The 21,271-nt window shown below is 48.7% G+C and overlaps 11 protein-coding genes and 2 non-coding genes across 13 annotated transcripts; 4 read left to right on the top strand and 9 right to left on the bottom strand.

Annotated features, from left to right (window-relative positions):
- Positions 1–22: 22 nt before the first annotated feature.
- On the bottom strand, positions 23–267 carry BABINDRAFT_10091 (uncharacterized protein; the record flags this gene model as incomplete). The annotated part of the gene is made up of 1 exon (XM_019126678.1): positions 23–267. A coding segment is annotated over one exon (245 nt), but the record flags the coding sequence as incomplete, so codon positions are not given.
- A 1,086-nt stretch (positions 268–1,353) lies between these two features.
- BABINDRAFT_181684 (rRNA-processing protein) lies at positions 1,354–2,889 on the top strand (the record flags this gene model as incomplete). Its single annotated transcript, XM_019131154.1, has 1 exon — positions 1,354–2,889. Exon 1 carries the CDS (start codon positions 1,372–1,374, stop codon positions 2,887–2,889), a length of 1,518 nt encoding a protein of 505 aa, XP_018982776.1. The 5' UTR covers positions 1,354–1,371.
- Positions 2,890–3,155: 266 nt separating this feature from the next.
- BABINDRAFT_163467 (amino acid transporter) lies at positions 3,156–5,789 on the top strand. The gene has a single exon (XM_019129931.1). It carries the CDS (start codon positions 3,344–3,346, stop codon positions 5,678–5,680), a length of 2,337 nt encoding a protein of 778 aa, XP_018982775.1. The 5' UTR covers positions 3,156–3,343; the 3' UTR covers positions 5,681–5,789.
- A 47-nt stretch (positions 5,790–5,836) lies between these two features.
- BABINDRAFT_t341 lies at positions 5,837–5,908 on the bottom strand. The gene has a single exon. It is a non-coding gene; the product is annotated as a tRNA-Gln (tRNA).
- A 379-nt stretch (positions 5,909–6,287) lies between these two features.
- PRO1 (glutamate 5-kinase) lies at positions 6,288–7,686 on the bottom strand (the record flags this gene model as incomplete). The annotated part of the gene is made up of 2 exons (XM_019130914.1): positions 6,288–7,538; positions 7,681–7,686. 2 exons carry the CDS (start codon positions 7,684–7,686, stop codon positions 6,288–6,290), a joined length of 1,257 nt encoding a protein of 418 aa, XP_018982774.1.
- A 527-nt stretch (positions 7,687–8,213) lies between these two features.
- Positions 8,214–10,003, bottom strand: BABINDRAFT_163466 (KH domain-containing protein; the record flags this gene model as incomplete). The annotated part of the gene is made up of 1 exon (XM_019129930.1): positions 8,214–10,003. The coding sequence occupies one exon, from the start codon at positions 9,998–10,000 to the stop codon at positions 8,381–8,383; it is 1,620 nt and encodes a 539-aa protein (XP_018982773.1). The 3' UTR covers positions 8,214–8,380.
- A 167-nt stretch (positions 10,004–10,170) lies between these two features.
- Positions 10,171–10,577, bottom strand: BABINDRAFT_163465 (uncharacterized protein). Its single transcript, XM_019129929.1, has one exon. The coding sequence runs from the start codon at positions 10,451–10,453 to the stop codon at positions 10,211–10,213; it is 243 nt and encodes an 80-aa protein (XP_018982772.1). The 5' UTR covers positions 10,454–10,577; the 3' UTR covers positions 10,171–10,210.
- BABINDRAFT_182550 (uncharacterized protein) lies at positions 10,383–10,774 on the bottom strand (the record flags this gene model as incomplete). Its single annotated transcript, XM_019131169.1, has 1 exon — positions 10,383–10,774. A coding segment is annotated over one exon (296 nt), but the record flags the coding sequence as incomplete, so codon positions are not given.
- Positions 10,775–11,697: 923 nt separating this feature from the next.
- Positions 11,698–11,780, bottom strand: BABINDRAFT_t340. The gene has a single exon. It is a non-coding gene; the product is annotated as a tRNA-Leu (tRNA).
- A 222-nt stretch (positions 11,781–12,002) lies between these two features.
- BABINDRAFT_163464 (pepsin-like aspartic protease) lies at positions 12,003–14,082 on the bottom strand. Its single transcript, XM_019129928.1, has one exon. It carries the CDS (start codon positions 13,682–13,684, stop codon positions 12,266–12,268), a length of 1,419 nt encoding a protein of 472 aa, XP_018982770.1. The 5' UTR covers positions 13,685–14,082; the 3' UTR covers positions 12,003–12,265.
- Positions 14,083–15,387: 1,305 nt separating this feature from the next.
- Positions 15,388–17,007, bottom strand: SNX4 (Snx4p). Its single transcript, XM_019132214.1, has one exon. It carries the CDS (start codon positions 16,855–16,857, stop codon positions 15,655–15,657), a length of 1,203 nt encoding a protein of 400 aa, XP_018982769.1. The 5' UTR covers positions 16,858–17,007; the 3' UTR covers positions 15,388–15,654.
- Positions 17,008–17,271: 264 nt separating this feature from the next.
- Positions 17,272–17,586, top strand: BABINDRAFT_163463 (uncharacterized protein). Its single transcript, XM_019129927.1, has one exon. It carries the CDS (start codon positions 17,373–17,375, stop codon positions 17,568–17,570), a length of 198 nt encoding a protein of 65 aa, XP_018982768.1. The 5' UTR covers positions 17,272–17,372; the 3' UTR covers positions 17,571–17,586.
- A 472-nt stretch (positions 17,587–18,058) lies between these two features.
- ESC4 (Esc4p) lies at positions 18,059–21,078 on the top strand. The gene has a single exon (XM_019129926.1). It carries the CDS (start codon positions 18,081–18,083, stop codon positions 20,640–20,642), a length of 2,562 nt encoding a protein of 853 aa, XP_018982767.1. The 5' UTR covers positions 18,059–18,080; the 3' UTR covers positions 20,643–21,078.
- Positions 21,079–21,271: the final 193 nt, after the last annotated feature.

The raw sequence follows: 21,271 nt of genomic DNA, 5'->3' as shown, positions 1-21,271 counted from the left end.
ACGCTCCCCGCGCGTGCGGTACAATGTCCCGTTGTAGAAGTAGTTGAGCGCATATGGTCTTGTCCACCACGGCGAGTGCTTGGGTTTCTTGATGTAAACCACTTGGATGGATCCGTATTTCTGCACAAAATCCTCCTCTTCGTCATCCAACCCTAGGGCTGAGGGATCGGAGGCTCTATTGGGGACATTGTAGGTGGAGATCCCAGTGCCGGAATCGAGCGCAGCGGCCAGTTCGCTCGACTTGTCTGAGGTTTCGTTATCTGGCATGTACACAAAGAAGCTGATTGGGGGTTAGGTGAGTTATTAACTAAAAGAAAGGCAGATAAATGAACCCCTAAATTCAACCGGGAGACAGGAAAGTTGTCTAGACAGGGACAAGCCAAGTTGAGGCGAACGTGAACAGCTGGAATATTTATGCATATACAAAAAAGCAATAACCATCCCCTGCATATGTAAACATTACGGTATTGCATCACGGCCATCTGTAATGGACTTAACTCCTGCATTGTTCGTAGTAACCTATTGATATACGCAATCATTACGGTAGGAACGGGACCATGTGCTAAAATAGAAATGACCGAGGTAAAGCCAGAAACCCAGAGCGCACTCCCAAGAAGAGATAATAAAATAAAGGGTTTGACGCATGGAAGTTCAGTCAAACGTAAGATCATGCGTTGAAAATGCTTCCGACCGATAACCAGCCTCAGAGCTTATACCCGAGAATCCATCGATCAAGTGCGGTATCGACCAGTGTATATCGATGTACACATGTGTATAACCCTACCAGACCTGTAATACATGCAAGGACAAAATAGTATTGTGTATGGAGTCTAGGCTCGAGGGACCTCGCTCTACGAAGCTAATAATACGGCAGTGTATGTAACATGTACTAAGACTGTGGGAAGCTCTACTCCTGAAGAAACTACGAAACTCCCCTTCATTCCTCCAACAAAGAGCAATATATTGGGTGAAAAGCTTAAGCCAGCTAAACGAGATGACAAAATCAATATCTCCAGCTCAAAATCCACTGATAAAGCCCAGTCTAACGTCCAATCATGCAACCGCAGACAGGCTGTATCGACTCTAGGTCGGCTAAACCATTTAAATGGCCAATATTTGAACCTAGACACGATTTTCAACGTAGATTGATGGTGAATCGCGCAGAGTAAGGAAATATACACGAAGCAGTAAAGCTCGAGCTTTGCACTCTCTGGGAGCATACAGGACCAAATGGGGACATTCTAGTTTCTTCCCCATTCGGTCCAGAACTGAGATGAGCAGACCTGCACGCAGGTGAAAAAAATTGCAGACGCAACGCTTAAATATATTTTGCCATCTGGCACCATCTGTTTGCTTTTGTCCATACACACAATGGCTAAATCCTTAGCTGAACAAATCGCACAGTTGGCACAACCGGACGTAACCGACTTTGATATCGAAGATGAGGGATTGAAAGATGTTTTTGCCAATTCGGACTCCGAAGATGATTTGCAGGACGATGAGGAGGAGCTCATGAAGAGACAGCACTATGTGAGCGTGGACAAGAGTGTATTGAGAGATCATGCGCCGAAGTTGGACACTAAATACAAGGGTGCCGTCAGCTCTAGAAAAGATTTGTACTCGGAACAAGACCAGTCGGGAGAAGAGTCTGAAATTGAGTCTGAAGCTGAGTCTGAGGCTGAGTCTGAAATTGAGTTTGAAGCTGAATCTGACAGTGGTGTTTCCTTGAAGACTGATTCAGAATATGAATCCGATGGAAAGCACAACTTTAACAGCGACGATGAGGAGACCGCCCACAAAAGGTCTAACTTGACCAAATTGATGCAACAAGAACGCAAACACATCATCTCAAGATTATCTTCGACCGCCAAAACTGACGCTGTCAAGGGCTACTCCATTAACAAGCAAAGAACCCTCTACGACTCGATCATCGACTCTCGTATCAAGTTGCAGAAGGCGGTGCAGACCGCGAACCAGTTGCCATTATCCGCAGAATCATTCGAGGGGTTTGCAGGAAAAAAATCTGCAAAGACCCTTGCCAAGACTGAGGCGAAGGTGTACGACTTGCTTGACACCATTTTACGCTTGAGAAAAAAGTTGTACAAGCAGGATGCGATTGTGGCGGATAAAGATGTCGCGCCGCTTCCGAAGAAGCGCTCCTACGCCGATTACTTGGCGTCTAACGCTACCATGGACACCCAGTTAGCCACCTACCGCGGTGCCGTCTTGAACAAATGGTCCCACAAGGTGCAACAGTCATCCGGTTCCACCGCTATTAACGCCTCCAAGTTCAAGGTCGTCAATCAGTCCCTCACCATCCAAGTGGATAACCAGTTGCGCGACATGGAGAAACTCGTCAAGAGAACACGTTTGAACAGAAAAAACGTCACCCCGCTCGGCTACGTCGCGGAAACCGGCGATACCGATGCGGTTGACGACGGCGACGCTGCTGGTGAGGACTCCAACATCATTCCATCCGCTCATCCGGCCGTAGCCCAGATCGATACCCAGCACAACAACTACATCTTTGACGACGAAGACTTCTACAGGTTGTTGCTCAACGACTTGATTGCGAACAAGTTGTCCAGTGCCAACCCAACCTCTGGAAATTCACAGCTCATCACCTTGACCAAGTCCAAGGTTAAGAAGAACGTCGATACCAAGGCCTCCAAGGGCCGTAAGTTGAGATTCCACGTGCAGGAGGCCATCCAGGGCTTTGCCGCGCCAGTCAACGGGGGGAAGTGGAAGTGGAATGATTGGCAGATTGACGAGTTCTTTGCTGGTTTATTGGGACAGAGAGTCGATATGGGTGAGGGTGATAGAAGGGTCGAAGGTGGGGATGAGAGTGAGGAGGGGTTGATGAATGACGACATTACCATTTTCGGTTGAGCGGGTGTCTTGTATAATAAACTATGTATAAGCAGTGCAAATTTAACAGCGATGAATTTTATTTATCATTAATTAATGTGAATTTAGGGGCAAGTATACATGTCAAGTAATTTTGGAAGTTGAATATTCTTTGGAAGGGTAACGACTTCTCCGAGCCAACAGGTCCCCTTCTTTTATATCCCGGACCCGAAACTATATTCTCCAACTCTGCATTTCAAAGTCTGAGTTGGCAATTCCTCGCTTCAATACCCTGTATTCAACCATTAATCATGGTTATCAAATATTACAACTTGCTCAGCTACTGAATATTTCTCCGGGCTAGTCTCCAGCCAGATGCTAATGACGTCAGTGGTAAATACACGCCCTTTCTAGCCGTACGGTGTGTCCGACGCATAAATTCCTCAGCGCCCTCTACGCTTTGGTAGGTCTTCCTGTCCAAACCCCATTCTTTGCTATGTCAGGCACCAGAACCCCAAGCTCTGGCACCCCTGAGCCGTATGTGCCCGACCGCCGCGGCTCCATCCAGATTCCGCTGACGCCGTCGCATGTCAGCGGCTTGCGCGACCCGCTCCAAACGTTATTCCGCGAGCCTGGAACGTTCCAAGAACAACGCTTCAACGAGGATTCCTTTCGCACGGGTGACTTTTCTGCCAAGGGGTTCAAGAGTCAAGTACTGGAGCTGTCGTTCCGCCGCGAGGTACCAGTTCAAGTAGACATCGAACCGTCATCGCTGATGGTAAAGTTATCCGGAGGATTTGAAGCCGTCCAGCGTGAAGTGCGTGTCTTGCAGAGGACTGGCTCCGCTGCTAGTCACGGGGGATTGTCCATGGGTCTCCGTGAACCCTCAGCCAGCGCCACGGCTGGTATTGTCAGCGAGGGCTTTCCCGAAAGCTCAAGCCCAACAAGACGCGAGCCGTCTCGCGATTCAGGTGATGACCCCTTGTCCCATGATTCAGGTGGCCATGGACTCTTTGACGCTCCACCCTTTATGGTAACCATTAATCCAGTTGTAAGCCCCCGTAGGGCCTCCCCCATTGACCTTGACCACCCTGATCCGAAGCTTGTAGAGGCAGTGGAGCGCCACTTGGTTGACCCTTCGCCCACTCCTGCCATTTCCGGTCTGGCCTCTCCGCTTGCGACCTCCACCTTGGGCCGCGATTTCGACTCGGCCTTCGACTCGCTCCAGTCGCAGGGTGGCGACATGACACGAGAGTTGTACAACTGGACGGCGCGCAACCGCTCGCAGCCCAACTCGCGCCGCCCGTCGGTGCGCCGTGCCAACTCCGTGGGCTCCCGCGCATCCAGTCACCCGGCCAACGAAATCCGCGTGCCCGGTGGCTTCCGCCGCCTGTTCATTACCGCGCGCCACGAGCAGCAGGCGCGCCATGGCCGGTCGCAGCCGCCACCAAACTTTCTCACACGCAACTTTGTGGAGTTTCTCGCACTCTACGGGCACTTTGCAGGTGAGGAGTTGAGCGACTCCGACAGCGAAGACGAAGAGAGCTTAATGGATGAGCCGTTGCCCCTTGCGACTGAAGAGGACCACTTGCTCCGCGAATCGGCCCAGAAACGCATGCGCCAGCAGCGCACGCGCTTGGCCAGGCAGGCGGGAACTTCCACCGGAAAGACGCTCTTGCTTCTTCTCAAGGCATTCATCGGGACGGGGGTCTTATTTCTCCCGAGGGGCTACTTTAACGCGGGCTGGCTCGTGTCACTGTCGCTCCTAATCTTTTTTTCGTGCTGCTCATTCTACTCCTTCACACTCCTTATGGATGTGAAAGCCTCGGTACGAGTTTCCTCCTTCGGTGACTTGGGGCTTGTGCTCTTTGGTTCCTGGTTCCGCCGCGTTATCCTCACGGCAATCATTTTGTCGCAGATTGGCTTTGCCTCAGCGTACATCGTGTTTGTGGCGGAAAACCTTCGTGCTTTGGCCCAGAGCTTGCTCAGCACCGAGCTCTCCATTCGCTTGTGCATCGGCGCGCAGGTCACGCTCTTCCTCCCGTTGTGTCTCACTCGCCAGATCGGAAAGCTCTCGGTCTCCGCGCTCATCGCTAACGCCTTCATCTTCTTGGGCATTATTTACGTTTACTGCTACTCTGGTTACCTCGTATTCACCCGGGGAGTTGCCCCCGACGTTGCAGCCTTCAACGCCGAGTCTTGGACCATCTTTGTGGGCACCGCCATCTTCTCTTACGAGGGCATCGGCTTGCTCTTACCCATCGAAGCAGCCATGGAAAAGCCCGAGCAGTTCCGCATGACTCTCACCATCACCATGCTCACCGTAACCTTCATCTTTGTCACTCTCGGCGGAATCGGCTACTTTGCCTTTGGCAGCGCCGTGGAAACCGTCGTGCTCTTGAACTTTCCCCAGGACTCGCTCTCCGTCCACCTCGCCCAGTTGCTCTACGCGCTTGCCATCTTGCTTAGCACGCCGTTGCAGTTGTTCCCTGCCATCAAGATCCTCGAGCATGGCGTATTCGGCCGCTCATCGGGCAAACTGAACCCGTCGGTGAAGTGGAGCAAGAACGCTTTTCGCTCTGCCGTGGTTCTTGGCACCACATTGATCGCCATCGTGGGGGCCAATGACTTGGACAAGTTTGTCAGTTTCATAGGCAGCTTTGCGTGCATCCCTTTGCTTTACATCTTTCCACCGTTGTTGCACTTACGGTGTATGCGCCAGAACGCGTTGCGTGTGCCGCTCGCGATGGTTGTCGTGGATATTGCCGTTTTGGCTTTTGGCTGTATTATGATGGTGTACACTCTGGTGGAGAACGTTCGGTCGTGGATGTAATGGTGTGTTTTATGTGAGGTATGATTGGCATACCAGTTAACAGCTGTGTAGAAGTGAATGATATTGTAATATTGATTATTGGTATATTTGATGATCTATTGGAGGGACGACATAAATACAACTTCATAAGTGAAATTTTTTGAATGCTGGTAAAAAAGGTCGTACCCGGATTCGAACCGGGGTTTATTGGATCAGAACCAACAGTGATAACCACTACACTATACAACCTTGGAGATGTTTTTTTTCTTCAAAGACTTCGTGCTGAAACTTTGATGAATATTTTGTAGAACCTCTTCCATAGTGCAACTACACTGCGAGCTTGTTGGTGTGCAATTTGTATATCACTAGCATATATGAATATCAAATGTCAGTTTTTACTTGTGTTATATATTTTATATTTGTTCATATATATGTAAATATATTTATATGATAATTATATAATAACTATATAATAACCATATCTCAAATTTTGCTTTACGTACCGACATGTTAAATAGGTATTTTCCAATATACGTACATACTGACTGTAACAGAATCTTAACAAACTATCTATCTTTGGATTTGCATTAATTACTCATTCCCATACACATGATCACTTAAGCTCATTCTATACACCGGCTTTTGCTTCTGCTCTCACTTCACTTGGTGGAAACGCCAAATTATCCCTGTGCGCTACATACTCCGAGTCATGGTACCCCAAAATCCCCTCAATCTCCCAGCTGTGCTTGCCCATGATCATCTGGATCTCCATCGCCTTGTAGTTTACTCTTGCACGACCAAACTCCAATGTCTCCTTGGTCTTGTCCCACAAGCCCGTCTCCGGATCGCGGTGCCCAAGCATCAACTTGACAGGCTCCGACTCGTGGAAGCTACCCTCCACGCCAATAATCCCCGCTGGTAACAAGCCAGCTCTGTTTGGCGGAATGATCGCTTTATACGCACCCTGGTCAATAATAAGTGACCCCTTCGTCTTCAAACCGTGCAACAACCAAAACTTTTTGTTGTTAATTGGACGGGGCTCGGCGATGAACCGCGTGTGGAGCGGAACCTTGTTGAGGGAAAGCTGTGCAAGCTGGCTCGCCAATTCTCCTGTCGCCTTGGCGTTGCTGATCGACTGAATATACTCAACAATCGGCAAGACGTTAGCTGGTTGAGACAGCTTCATGATAATGGCCGTCACACCGCTATCCATACATAATTCCGCCGCAATCAACTTTGTGGTCATACCACCCGTCCCTACGTCAGAGCCTCCGGAAGAGGTGTCCACCTCCAACTCGTCCATGCTACCCACACACAAGATCGGCTTGGCGTCCGGGTTTGTCCGTGGGTTATCCGTGTAGAGACAGTCGACATCCGTCATTAAAAACAAGTAGTCGGCGTTCGCCATAACTGCCGTGATTGCACTCAAAGTGTCGTTGTCACCGAACTTGATTTCGGCTACGGACAAGGTGTCATTCTCGTTCACAATGGGAATCACACCCATGTCGAGCAACGATTCAATGGTACTCTGGGCGTTGCGGAACTGTGTGTAGTCCACAATGTCATTTCTGGTAATCAAAATCTGCGCAATCGGCTGCGCAAACTGGCGGAAGAGGTCGTCATAGAGGCCGATGAGCCGACCCTGTCCGATGGCCGCGAGCGCCTGCACCTGCGCCAACCTTTTCGGCTTTACAGCCATGCCCATGCGCTTGAGACCGACGGCAATCGCACCGGAAGATACAAGGACGATTCGATGGCCCGCGCGGCGCAACTTGACCGCGGTCTCCACAATGAGCGACATGTTCGAGAGGAGAGGCTCGCGTGTGACCTCGTCCACGAGCGAGGATGTCCCGATCTTCAACACGATTGTGAATCCTTTCTGGACCGGGTCTCTGGAGACGTTTGGGAGCGTGACTGGGGTCATATAGTTGAGAAGTTACAAGCTTGAGGGGTCAGGTTTGGGGACGCATAGTTTTTCATAGCCCGGGATCCATGACTCTTCGTGCATGAGCGGCTGTCACGTGCATGGTGGTCGTTGGTATTTGGAATCTACAAATGAACAGACAAGGACTGGAAGGAATAAATAAACGGTAAATTTGTGATAATATTCTGGATCACAAACCTAGTAAACACCTGCTAAGCGAGTAATAATTGACGAAAACTCCTGATTGGATCATGAATGGATCCCATGAGCCTGTCGTGTCGGAATGCTTGTGCATTTCCATCCGATAAGGCATGAAGGTTGTGGGAGTTGACCCAGCTAAAGGCAAGGTATTTACACTGTTAATTTATTATTAAGCATAGTGTAGCCATGTACCACTCTATTGAGGGCTTGTTTTGGTCTGTGTGCCTCGTTTTGGTTCAGATAACTCCCCCTCTGCCAAACGAATTTATTTAAAGGTTTGGATCGAGACCGATTGGTCGATCGATTACCAGAATGGATACCAGGTTGAACTCGAATAGCTGATTTTCCAAAATTCTAAGAACGCATGGCAGCAATCAGTAGGATAATACATCTACATCTACTACGGTTCATTCCTACCGGTATATCGTTGTAACCTTTCTCGACACAAATCCTTAACTATACTCCCTACTACTCACAGACTTAGATCGCTAAATTCATCACCTTCACCTTTCCCGACCAAGGATCCGTTCCACCTTGAAATATCCTTTCAGACACACGGTGTCACGTTTCTTTTCATTCAAATATTACTATATACATTACAACTTGTCAATCACTTCCTGGGCCCGCACCACAGCCTCCTCCACTACTGCAGGGTCCTCACCGACAACAAAGATGTACTTATCCCCGTCGACTTCCGCCTGGTACGGCATGAACAGCAAACCGGAAAACTCAGCCTGCAACCCATTTACATGCTCATCGGTGAGCTTGTCCGCAACCTTCGTAGGTACCACCGCAAACTTTGTGTTTTCATTCAATTGTTGGATTTGCTGCTTGATCAGCGCCTGGACCTCCGCCAAGACCTCTGGGTCGGCATGGATCATCCACTTCAAATCACCGCTCTGGGAAAATATCTGGTCGGTAATCATGACTTCGTGTTTCGCCTCAATCCCCGCCTGTCTTTTCTGCATGAAGGTGATCAACCTAGCGGGGATGGTGACCTTGCCCTCGGCCAAGGAGTTGAAGGCGAGACGGATGCACTCGTACGCCTCACGCGCCTTGTCCATGTCGTCGGCAAAGATTCTGAGTGCCGCGCCGCTCTTATCGTTGTATCTGACAAACTTGACGCCTTGCTGGGCAAACGGAGTAGTGCGGGCCCACTTGTGGCCGACCAACACGTTAAATTTTGACTTGGAGCAGGTGATGCTGAGACTGTTGCGCTTGAGATTGTCGATTCTATCCTGGATGGCGCGTTTGATTTCGGAGATTTGGTCCGCGTCGGTACCGAAAATCTTTATCGTGAGCTTCGGCGTGGGGAGGCCTCTGTCGGTTCTCATGTTTCTGAGACTGCCATCGCTCAAGATCTTGGCCCCTGGGTGAGAGGATTCCAAGGACTCGAGGAACTCGTTACCCACATAGGCAAAGTCCTTCATCGGAAGCCGGAACTCTTCGTTGTGCGCTGACAAAGAAGCAAGACGGGCGTTGATCCACTCCTGCATCGCTGGCACACCCGCGGGGGAGTCAGAGTAGATGTAGCAGATGCGCAAAGAGGCATCAATGGCGGAGCGATCTCTGGTATTGTCGAACCAGCACTGAGTATCACCCTCAATCTGCTTGATGTCCATACCGTCCAAACCGACCAACGGCATCATGAGCTCGTGCGGAATTTCCATCTTCACGGCCGTGGCCTGCAAGTTTGCGACTCTCTCCTGAACAAGCTTGAAGGCTGCTTCGCAGTTGGCTTCGGAGTCGGAGTAGATGTAGCATGTCTTATCCAACGTCTTGCGATTTTTCTGGGTATCAAAAACAATCACGGTTGCGGTCTCGTCCTGGATGCGCTTCAACGTGGAGCCTTGAACCCCTGCCAACGGCAGCACTAAACGCGACTTTAACGGAAACTGCTTCACGGTCGTGAGCGACGCCACGATCGTCTCGATCAACTGCGCCGCCCTTTCCGCATCGCCACCACTGATCACGCAGGAGCTGGAGCCCTCGTCCAACTCAATCGTAGTCTGGGTGTCGTTTTCAATTTCCGCAAGGAGCGAGCGGTTAAAGCCAAGCACCGGCTTGATCAACTGGCCCGGGATATCCACGGACTTGGAGACCGTGGAGTTGAACCGGACGATGCGGGAGAATGCGGGTAAGCGGACCGAAACAGATCTAGCCACAAGACAGCGCTTGAGCCCTATATGGATAAAGGAGGATCTGACGAACGACATTATGGAGGGATGGTAAATGATGGTGGGGTTTTGATAGCGACAGATAATTTTTCAGTCAAGTATGCAGAGGGTTACGAGCGCGCAGAACGGAGAAGGCCATTACCTCCCAAACGGTCTGGTTTCCAAGATGTAGATTTTGTTTATCGAAAGCATGAGAATGAATACCTACTATTTGGCATGGCTTACCGTGGTTATTTTTCCATCTTAATTTTAGGATGTGAAGCTGAATGGGCCAGAATATTGGTAAAGGAGGAGTGCAGGTGCTACTCGGTGTAAGCCTAGAGCTTGGACATGAAACCTTTTTTCCTGATGGTTTCTTCCTCGCTGTGCTTCAAGGATTGGACGCTCTCCAGCCTGTAGTCTCTCAACACCAAAGCAGTTGTTAACCGGAACACATAAATTGACGGCAATCAAAAGCTTTTGGACATATCTGTAGGCGGGCATGACAGCCATTCTCTCGGTGGTGCCCCAAGCGTAATCAATGATAAACTTTTAGAGAGGAGTACACGCAAGTGGCCAATCTGGTATCACCGAGTGTTTTTAGCAACTCAGAGTACGACTTCTGGGTCCAAATAGCACCAGAAATAGAGTTATCAAGTGGGGGTCCGATACTGTGACAAATCAAGTAAAGGGCAATCATCACGGCCATGTGCTTATTGTCAGTACATGTCTGGACGGAAACTTGAGTGGATTGGTTAAAAAAACCAATATTAAAGTCAAGGAGATTCACACCACCGATGATACCACCGTGAGAACCGGAGTTGCTTCTGAAATGAAAAGCAAAAACCCCACGGCTACAAACCACACGGCCACACCAAAGACGATAAAAGGCTCTACACGCTTGATGTAAGCGACGACAAATCCCACAAGGGTACCAATAATCGTGGAGATAAAAGTACAAGAAGGTGATACGGGTGGTGAACTTGATTGAATCGTTTACCACAACAATCAAGATAGTGTATATGAAGCCACCTTGGATATACCAGATAAGTGCGTCAAGCATAAGACAAGCTTGAAACATTATTTACTGCTTCTCGTTGTCTTGGTAGTCCAGAATATCACTTGATAGACCAATGGTTCAAGAGTTATACATTAACAAACACACCAAATTCCTGGGACTGGTTGCGTCCATCGAAATAAGACTGAATGTTCACGGTAAGATGATGCATCTTGTTATGACGTACCACAGCTTTAGTTTAAGCCTCTTTTCAAAATGCCTTATTATAAATCTTATGATACTCATACCCCTTAATACCCCACAATCCAAAAGGCTTCATTTCTCATTCTTGGTGGACTCGTAAAAACTCGTCATATAAAGTAAACTGCCTCATGCGCCTGGTCGCCAATGATGTATTAGAGATTTCATTTAACCCCGCAGACGTCATCGGTTGATATTTGGCACTACGAAACCTCGGACATTTCGGTATCCCATCTTCTTCGTGCCGGTGGTGCCGCTCCTGACCTTCAGTAGAACCTCAACTCATCTATATTTTACCGAAAAGCATCGAATAATCACGTCCACAGTTACCCATTAGATACATTCGGCATGTCCACAAGCTCGTAACATGAAATTGATTCGGCAGAGACATTTCATATGGCCCTGGCCAGCCATCCGAATCCACTATGGTAAAAAATATAAACTCCATCTTTTTCGGGCATACCCAATCAAGCGATTACAGCTTAAAATGCAAAAATAATGACTTCCACGAGATTCGAACTCGTGCCTCCGGAGAGACCAGGACCTTACCCTGGCGCCTTAGACCAACTCGGCCAGAAAGCCAATTATTACAGTGAAGAATGTATGGGTGATATTGCCAGGTGATACCTAAAGTATCTTCCCTTCCCACCCGGTAATAAATCTTGTGTCATATACCCCAGCCCAACCCCGTAGAGGGTATGCATAATTGAAAGCCCTATAAAACCCCAAGATATAGCCGGATCATGGTGCCATGATCCAGTCATCTGCGGAAAGCTCAAATAGTTTAATACATCACGAGTATATCTGCTGAATCAAACAGGAATTTTTTTTAGAACGAGAACTAACCCAAAAATAAAAATAAAAGGGGTATAAAAAAATCCTAGGCGTGTATGGCTTTAAAGATAAACCTCTAAACTAGGAAAGGGATAACCAGGAGCGCACCTAGGAGGCAACTGCCAGCGGTATACTGCTCCAAGCACTTTCACGCCCTTCAGAAAGGAAACGGAAGTCTATCAGCAGAGCACCACTTTAGAGACAGCGGGGAAAAAAAAGGATGATCCTGTCACTTAGAAAGTGGTGGCAGTTTGCTGGACCAAAGTTCCTGGTGGGATGGTCGAAGTAACGGCCACAATATCCTCAGCCGTGGCATTTGGAATAGCCTGGGCCAAGTAAACTTGAAGTGCTTCCAAGTCGTAAACGGCGTAGGCTGATCTCAAGAAACTGTCACCCAAAATGTAAGTGCTCGAAGCCTGAAGGCCCAAAATGCAGATGTTATTAGCTGCGCTGCCATCAGAGTAGTATGCTTGCTCGAGGAAGTTGGAGATTGGAGCGTTGATGGTGACACCGGCGAACAGGAAAGAAAGAACACTGGAAGGTAAGCCCGTGCATGGACCATAGTAGGTCAGGGACAAGAACGCGTGTTTGTAACCCAATCCGGAAGCAATTTTACTAATAGTCGCTTTTGGCAAATACGTCAAAGTAGTTCCACTGTCTAGCAAAGCAGAAATCAGACCGGAAGATACAGCCTTCTTGTTGTAACCAACACCAGCCAATGTTACAAAGAAGGACACCGCTTCAGGGTAATTCTTAGGATAAACATTGACCAATGGCAAAGGAACCAAGTTGCCGTAGTGCTTGGCGTGGTCAACCCCACCAAACAAGACGCTACCCAGATTAGACGTAGCACTGTTCAAATACAACGAGTAGAGAGTCTTCTTGATTAAACCCTTCTTCTTCAACTGCACTGGGAAGTTATCGTATTGGAATGGGGTGGTGGCCACGGTAGTGGCTTCATTGCCAGCTATGCCAATACCCAAAACACCCATAGAGTTATCGGCGTTGTTGGCAACAGCAAAGTTGACCCCTTTAACATCCAACCCACCCAAACTGACAGTGTCCTGACCAAAATCACCCTTGGCGAAGGTTCCGTCACCGTAAGTGATACTTAAGGCAGTCTTGTTGTCATGGAAGGTGGAAGAACTGGACTGGTCGAAACTGCCATAAATACTGCAATCAAACTGGCTAGATGCGGGTATAGAGGTAGTGGAAGTGGAAGTCAGGGAACTTGGGAACCCAAAGTGAAAAGCCCGATGATTGGCTGCCAATGCACGAATTTTGGATGGAGATGCACGAACCTCTTCGGTAGTCCCCGCCTTGCAGTATGGATTGGTGCTTCCCTGCACCCAAAAGTCAGAAGAGCCAGTGTCAAGAAGCACACCAAGCTTCTGCTTGTTGGAGCCAATGGTGACGTTGGCTAAGTATAAGACACTTTCGTTGACAAGGTTCACTTCGTCGGCCGCACCCACGGCTCTTGGGGCAATCCGTGGGGTACCATCCGCAGAGACGATGTTCTTAGCCGTTTGTCCTTTGTGAACATCGAAATCCACTCTGATAACACCATCCGTCAGGCTAGTGGCCTCGGCGAGGATGAATTCAGATTGCATCAAGACCGCAAGGATCGTGAAGAGGGTTTTGGAGAGAAGCATAGTGGAAAGCTGGTTATTGATTTCGACTTGTGTTTTACAAGAAAGAAAATACCTGCATAGGGGATATACATGTATTTATACACTTTGGTGGAGGTTCTACCAAGTATCTGGATGACCGCATATGATTGTATTTCATGTGTGATGACAAGAGAACTCTTATTGAGGCGGATGTCGTTTTGTTCGCTTATTGACCTAAGGCTGTCATACAAGGAAACCTGCATTTTACATTTCAACTTATTGTTCTAATGCAAGAATCTAAAGCATAGACATGCTAATCTGGAACCCCAACCGCTTCCTAAAATGGTTGACATGGAAGATCGCATCGCTGCCCTTGCTGGGTCGAGAAGGCTATCAATTAGTTCCATTTCACCGAAATCCTTTTGTAAAATAGAACAGCAACGGGGAGGCTATATAGCAGACAGCTTGTAGGATTATCTCAGAAGACAAGGCCAAAAAGCATGGACCTCAGCCAATCTGTAAGTATGTTCAGTTACGAGCTAGTTCCATCGCATGAATCCGCGGCGTCGGAAGACAATAGCTGGATTTTTAGATATGCTTGCCATGTATTACCCCTGGTTCCACCTGCATTTAGCACCAGCCCTGGTCGCACCCTAGTGCAAACCTTGGGTTGAGTGTTAGCGATACTGATGTGTCTCAAGCTACAAAGTAAGTCTACTCGAAAACATTGCACCAGTTCCAAGGTAAGGAAACTGTATTAGATACGTGAACAGGGTAAATACAGAACCCTCCTCTTGAGGAATAACAAGGGAAAGATGAAACCCAAATCTGGGAAAAAGAAGTGGTTCCAAGAAACCCAAAGAGGGATAAATAGTGGGGGTGACAGGTACGATTTAGGCCAAACGACAGTCGAGGCGCCGATCCCCCAATCTGGAACTCGGGCAGACGAAAGGGGATAGCCTCATTTAGTAAATATCCCGATGTACGTAATGGGTAATCAGCCGGCGCCCTGAATAATTGGCATGCGCTACGCCGCTCCAACAATGGCTACGCGAACCTAAAAGATAACAAAAAAAGAAGCCTGCCGCCGAACCCCTTTCAAATACTGACGTTTTGTATAAAGGCTATGTAGCAGCACCTATTGTTGACTATGATATGGATATACCGGATAGAGAGAGAGTCGGGCTTAGGGCTATGAGTGCCCGATATAGCAGAGCTACGCCAAATGGGGAATACGTAATTGATACGTGTGATGCTCAACGCAGTATTTAAACTTTCGTATATTACCCTTTCTCTTATAGCACAAAGGGGTACGCCCTAAAGGCGGCAAGTTTCAATAACTAGTTATTCAAGGCCCAGGTCTCGTGTAGCAGAGGGCGCTGCTTTCAGATATGTGAGCTGACCTGAGTTTCACGAACTTTTCTAAGCGGTCCCTTCCGCTATCACTTGTACAACCATTCTATTACATGAAACTAAAATAGCCATGGAACCATCAGACGTATCTTGAACGATCAACATCCACGGGAAGGGTGTAAGAATCGCATGCACTGCGGCCCAATGGAATGTTCGTACACGATGCTGTGCATAAGGCGGGTCACATGATCGTGCGTTACGCTGTGAAGCCCCCGGGGAAAAAAAAAATATGGATCTAAAACAGGAAGGTGGGAGCTTTCTAAAACAACACCTCGTCAAAAAGGTGTATTGTTTTCGTTTGAGCCATCGTTTCAGGCTGTTTCCGCCCACCACATGCAAGGGAGAACAACGATTGATCTATGATTTGGGTATGCCAGGGTTAAGCGAAAGTCCCCACTTCCCAAGGTTTACAAGCAGATGTAGCATATATTAATAATCCTTTAATGGGGATACTCCCAAATTAGGTGACGTCATAAATTATCCCCAAAGCAGGTCAGACCAAATATACACGCAATGACATCTAGGATATAAGCTAGGGACAAAACTTCCTATAACACTAGTTATATGGTGGCGCCTTATAAGTATAAGCATTCATTGCATCAAGGTTCCTTCACCAGCGGCGTCTCCGCCTCTACCAGATCATTTATTCCCTGATACTTGGCATACAACTTTGTTTCTATTGCCTTGAAGTCGCCGATGGCTCCCAGATAGAAGTCGATGTTAAACTGGCACAAGGCCAACAAGCTCCCCTTCAATTCGCGGACTTTGACCTTCTCGAAGTACTCCCACTCCTTCATGAGGTTCTTTTCAAACTCGGCAAGAAGCTTTTCCTGGGTCGTAATCTCAGTCTCGAGCTGCTTGATCTTGTCCTCCAACTTGTTGATGCGTGCGATGCGTGCCTGCTCGTGGTTGACACCCTTGAGATCCTCGAGCTTGTTTCGAATCGCACCCATGGGGGAGTGGGAGCTCGCGGACTGCGTTATGAGCTTGTTTTTTTCGTATTTGTAGTCGCTGAGGTACCCGATAAGCAGCTCCAAGTCAAGCTTGCGGTCCTGCTTCGTCTTCAAGAGTCGTTTGAAGTTGATGATCAACGCAATCAAGTCTTTCAAATCAACAATGAAGTTCTGCTCGAGATATTGCGCGTAGGATGCCAAGTTTTCACTGTACGACTTGATCCCCTGGTTAAATATGGTAAACTCCAGAGTCAAGTTCTCCTCAATGCCGGATCCTATCATCTTGGTGAGGTTCTTGTGGAACGACAGATAGCTCAGGGAGAGGAGTTCGTGTTTCTGCGACACCTTCCCAAAGATCTTTTCTATCTTGGACAAGTTATCATTCAACTTGTTGAGCTTTTCGTGGATTAGCAAGATATCCTCATTGGTCTCCTCTGTGCGCTTGAACGCATTCATGAGAGTCTCTGTCAACGTGTCCACCGCACTCTGACTGAGAGACTCGTCGCTGGCCACAATGTTCAAGTTCTTCTTGTACGTGACCCAGTCGGCGCTCTCTAAGAACACATACAACACCCGGGACTGGCTTAACACCGGGTGGTTAAGGATTCTTGCCAAGAACTTATCCAACGAGTGGCACCGCTTGGCAGTGAAGGACTCGCCGAGACGCGTGGTCTCGCCTTTGAGGTACTGGAAGCTGTGTTTTTCGGGCAACGGTGGAACGAGGCTGGTGGGAAAGTCGCTCAGGAGACAATGGAACAAGAACTCAAAGTCAGAGTACCGGCGGCGGATCGAGAATTGTGGTTTCTTGAACGAAGGGTTGTTGGTTGTGGTTTCTATCAAGTAGGCCATGAACTTATGCTGGCCATCCGACTCCACGATTGGATCCGTGACGGTGGATTTGATGTAGAACACATTTCTCTCTTTGGAGGAACCAACCTTTGGCGCCGCAAGCTTATCCGCGACAAGCGTCTTTTCAGGCGCAGCTGGGGCCTCCTCGGGGGCGTCTTCGTGAGTTTCCGCAATTGGCGGCTGCTGAATCGGCGCCTCAACCGGCTGTACTTGCTCGTCTCTGTCCCATTGTACAGAGGTGAATTCGTCAGCCATGGTAACGAGTTATTGTATTGTAATGGATGGATATGTGGAGAGCAGAGGGGTACGAGAAAGATGTCAATTTCTGATATGTCGTTTGCTATGATGCTTATCGCCGGTTTTGAGCCCGGTATCCTGCGCCACTAATTAGAGAAGAGGCGATCCCGGCTGTGTAGCACTTGGCCAGTTCTGGCAAAATAGGAAATTCAGAGGCGACCTATTTACAGGCTAGATATATATATATGGGGGTCATAACATATCGTTGAATTAAAAGGATGTGGCTATGTGTGCACAGCTTCTCCGATGGGAGCTTACTACCGATAATATGCATTGTCGCGTCTCTTGGATTCAACGGCAAGTCAGCGTTTGTGGTGCGTTTAATTTTTAGCTACAAAGAGTACGAGCTTGATTCACCGTGGATTTTGGCTTTTACCTTCCAGACTTATTTTACTGTCCTTCATACCGCTTTTTAAATATATTTGATAAGGATGCATACGTAGACTGTTTTTAAGTTATGACCACGCCTTCGCTTCACGTCAAGGTCCGTACCGCTTCTCTACCTTCTCAATCATATAGATCATTACCCTTGAGGTTTTAAAGTCATTTTAGATAGATTTCTATCGTGAGTGCGGACACATGAATAGTTGAGCGAAACCTGACTTTGGTTTTTGCGGCTTACTCTCACAATTGTCACGTGCCTGAGTAGGCCATAGCTCATGTTGTCTACATCCCACCAAATACCTCGTTTTGTTTATCTTTTGTTTTCAAATTTCACTCTTATCTGAGGGTGGGATTCCAAAACGGACAACTAAAGTGGACGTGTAGATTAGAGTGCAACGTGAATCCGACCTCGCATGAGACCGCATCCTCGCTTTCGCCGTCACGTGGTTTACGCGACGCGTTTTTGCAAACGCGAACTCAGATCGTATTTCTATTCTCTGCTCTCCCTTCTACACCTTACACTAATACTCCTTTTTCCCACCATGGTTGACATTTACAAAGCCCTCGGGCTCTTTTCCCAGGCCAAAATCCTTTTTGTAGACTCACCAGACGTGGCCCCCGGCTTGAAGCAAAAGGTGGCGGCGATCCTCGAGGCAAATGGGGTGGCGTCGCTTGACTTTAAGCGTCTGGACGACGCGTCTCTCTACGCTGATCTCAACGACCTTACCCATATCATTGCCACCACCGTTGATTTTCCTGAGTTTGCGGTGGCAAACTACCAGATGTTGCCGATCATCACACCCCAGTACGTGTTGGTGTCGTATGCGGAGGAACGCTTGGTGCCGATCCGCGCTCACTCACCGGACCCGCGGCTCTTCCTCAAGGAGGTTTTCCTCAGCTGCACAACCTCGATCCCGCGTGATGACGTGCTTGCGATCTACGGCGCGGTGCGCGCGGTGGGTGGGCAGTTCATGGACGACTTGACAAAGTTCACGACGCATTTGGTCACCATGGACTTGAACGATGACAAATCGCTCGTGGCGCAGGCCTATAACCTAGAACAGGTGCAAAACGGACTTCCGCCGCCAATACAGATCGTGTTGCCGCACTGGATCGACGACTGTCTCAAATCGATGAAGCGGATTGACGAACAGCCCTATGTGCTTCCTGCGGCCTCTACGGCACTGTTGCCGAAGGTGGAGGCCCCTGGACCCTCTGAAACCCCTACAATTCCGTCGCTATATGGAAAACATGTTTACCTTTCTCCCTCGCTCAATCTCTCGCCGCGCGAACTCGATACGATCATCCTGATGATCAGATCTGTGGGTGGAGAAACCCTATCACTGGGCCCCATTCCGTTGGACCTAACGGACGTGCTCATTACCAACCAGCGGAGTAGCGAGGATTTTAGGCTAGCGGTTCAGCACAACAAGACCCATCCGGCGATTCTAATCGCCAATTTTCAGTGGTTGCAGCGCACGATTGGCACCCAAAACGCAGATCTTCCAACAACCTCACTAGTATACTACCCCGAGCCGTACTTTCGCGGCGCCCAGCCGTTCCAGGGGTTGGTCATTACCGTGACGAACTACACCGGCGATACGCGGCCGTACCTTGCAAGCTTAATCACGATGCTCGGAGGAAAGTTCACCAAGACGTTGAAGCAGACAAATACGCATTTGGTGGCGTACCACGGGATCCAGAGCAAAAAGTTCGAGGCGGCCGCGAAGTGGGGTGTCAAGATTGTCAACCACTTGTGGATCGAGGACTGTTTCCGGCAGTTGCGGCGGTTAGATGAGGCAGGGGAGAGGTACCATACGGAGTATAAGATTGCTTCGGGCGAGGAGATTGGTAGTGCTCGGGTGGATTTAGAGCTTGTGGAGAGCTTCGCGATGGCAGACTCGGGCACGTTCGAGGAGGTGGTCAAGGAGCCTGCCACTCCGGCGAAGGAAATCGTCATTGTGTCACCCCCTTCGACCTCCCGCAGGGCCAAGCTCAAGGCGGTAGAGCAGTTGCACTCTGACATGGACGACTTGAACTTCTATCAGAAGCAGACCAAGTCGCGGAAGATGCCGTTGTTGCGTGAGGAGGTGGAGGAAAAGTTACAGCAGCAGCAAATGAAGGCTGAGGCGAAGCGCACGCGGAGCGATGAAACTGTTTCTGTCAAAAAGCTCAAGACTAATGAACATGCTGTGGAGAATCCAGAATCCGGTAAGATTGAATCAGATAAGATTGAATCAGATAAGATTAAATCAGATAAGATTGAATCGGGCAAGAAAGGGAAAAAGACAACTGTTCTGGAAACCACCCTTGAACCCAAGGCTAAGGGCAAAACTGTGGACGAATCTGTCAAATCCAAGGCCCGGAAACAGAAATCCGCAACTCCCGAGCCATCCACCCCCTTTGACATCACATTGATTGCCACGGGCATGGACTTTGAGATCACGCGCCAACAACAGCAACAGCTCGCGCGTATAGGTGTCAAGGTGGTTAAAACCGTGGCCCACGCGGATGTCATTGTGTCCCCAAAGATTCTGCGCACGGAAAAGTTTCTCCGCGGGTTGGCGAACGGCTTGAAGTACGTGCTCCACCCGTCCTTCATCGAGGATGTAATCGAGTACTACGTGGATAACGACGAACCGAAGGTACCCTTCCCAATCGAGAAGTACTCCTTGGACGTGAAAACTCCCGAAGCGGTGGCTGAATTTTTGGGCGACATCTCGCTCAGCGAGTTGTTGCAGCGGGCACGCAAGTGCCAAGAAAGTGGCGGACTCTTCCACGACGTGGTTCTCAACTTTTCCAAGAACTTGCCCGGCGGTGCCAACGTCATTTCTGGAGTCATGGGCGACCATGGATGTTCCACCGCGAACTGCATCAAGGTGGCTACCTTGAAGGATTTGAAGCACTTGAAACGCGCCGAGACGACCGACCTGGTTGCCTACGTGCTCTGTGCCGCCACCAAGAAGGAAGACACCAAGTTGGTCGAGAGCTTTGGCCGATTGATGGAGAGTGAGGGCACTCTGGGTGTGGTGGTCCAATGGAATTGGGTCGTGCTGTCGATTTTCCACATGGAGCTTCTTCCGTTTTCGGAGTACACGATATAAGGTTAGAGCTGCGTTTGCGATATAGTTTTGTCCGCCAAGGCACCTTGGAGGTTTACGGTGTTTATCTGGTTTTCCTTAATCCCCTTTGACGTAAGGGACATCTTCCATTGTTGCTTGTGTTAATGTATGCGAATATTTGTAAAGGGTAGGATTCCGCCTAGATGGGAAAGTACTAGCCGTTACTCTTGATTGAGAGGAAGGGTGAAGTAGGAGATATTCTTGGAAGGATTTCTAGGTAATTTTAAAGGGAAAATAATTATTAGGCTCTGCCAACGCCCTTACCAAGTCGTCTTTTACGCGATGAAAGTCAATGGAATTGGATAAGACATCGCTATAGTCCGATTGAACGGTCGTAGAATGGGCTGAGCAATGTCCCGATTACCATTATAAGCAATACTGCGATGTTTTAATTTTAAAAATCCACCTGAAACTTCTTAATCAAACCCTCGAGTACTGTATTCATCCATGACTGGTTACTCCGATGGGCCTGTAACGCTTTTTGCTTACTAATTGCTCGCAGTTCCCCGCACATTTCTATCGATAAGCCCAAAGCGGCACCGGCTAAAAGATTCCCCGGATAACTGCATAAACTTGCATTCAACCAGTATAGAATCTGTAATAATATATAC

Source organism: Babjeviella inositovora (genome assembly GCF_001661335.1).
Source record: "Babjeviella inositovora NRRL Y-12698 unplaced genomic scaffold BABINscaffold_15, whole genome shotgun sequence".
NCBI classification, from domain to species: Eukaryota; Fungi; Ascomycota; class Pichiomycetes; order Serinales; genus Babjeviella; species Babjeviella inositovora.
The sequence above is the reverse complement of the archived record's forward strand: the minus strand, read 5'-3'. Positions and strand labels throughout refer to the sequence as shown.

Excerpts from the sequence above, each read along its gene's own strand:
- BABINDRAFT_163467 (XM_019129931.1), top strand. The coding sequence starts at position 3,344 with ATGTCAGGCACCAGAACCCCAAGCTCTGGCACCCCTGAGCCGTATGTG.
- BABINDRAFT_163465 (XM_019129929.1), bottom strand. The coding sequence starts at position 10,453 with ATGGCTGTCATGCCCGCCTACAGATATGTCCAAAAGCTTTTGATTGCC.
- BABINDRAFT_163464 (XM_019129928.1), bottom strand. The coding sequence starts at position 13,684 with ATGCTTCTCTCCAAAACCCTCTTCACGATCCTTGCGGTCTTGATGCAA.
- SNX4 (XM_019132214.1), bottom strand. The coding sequence starts at position 16,857 with ATGGCCTACTTGATAGAAACCACAACCAACAACCCTTCGTTCAAGAAA.
- BABINDRAFT_163463 (XM_019129927.1), top strand. The coding sequence starts at position 17,373 with ATGTGGCTATGTGTGCACAGCTTCTCCGATGGGAGCTTACTACCGATA.
- ESC4 (XM_019129926.1), top strand. The coding sequence starts at position 18,081 with ATGGTTGACATTTACAAAGCCCTCGGGCTCTTTTCCCAGGCCAAAATC.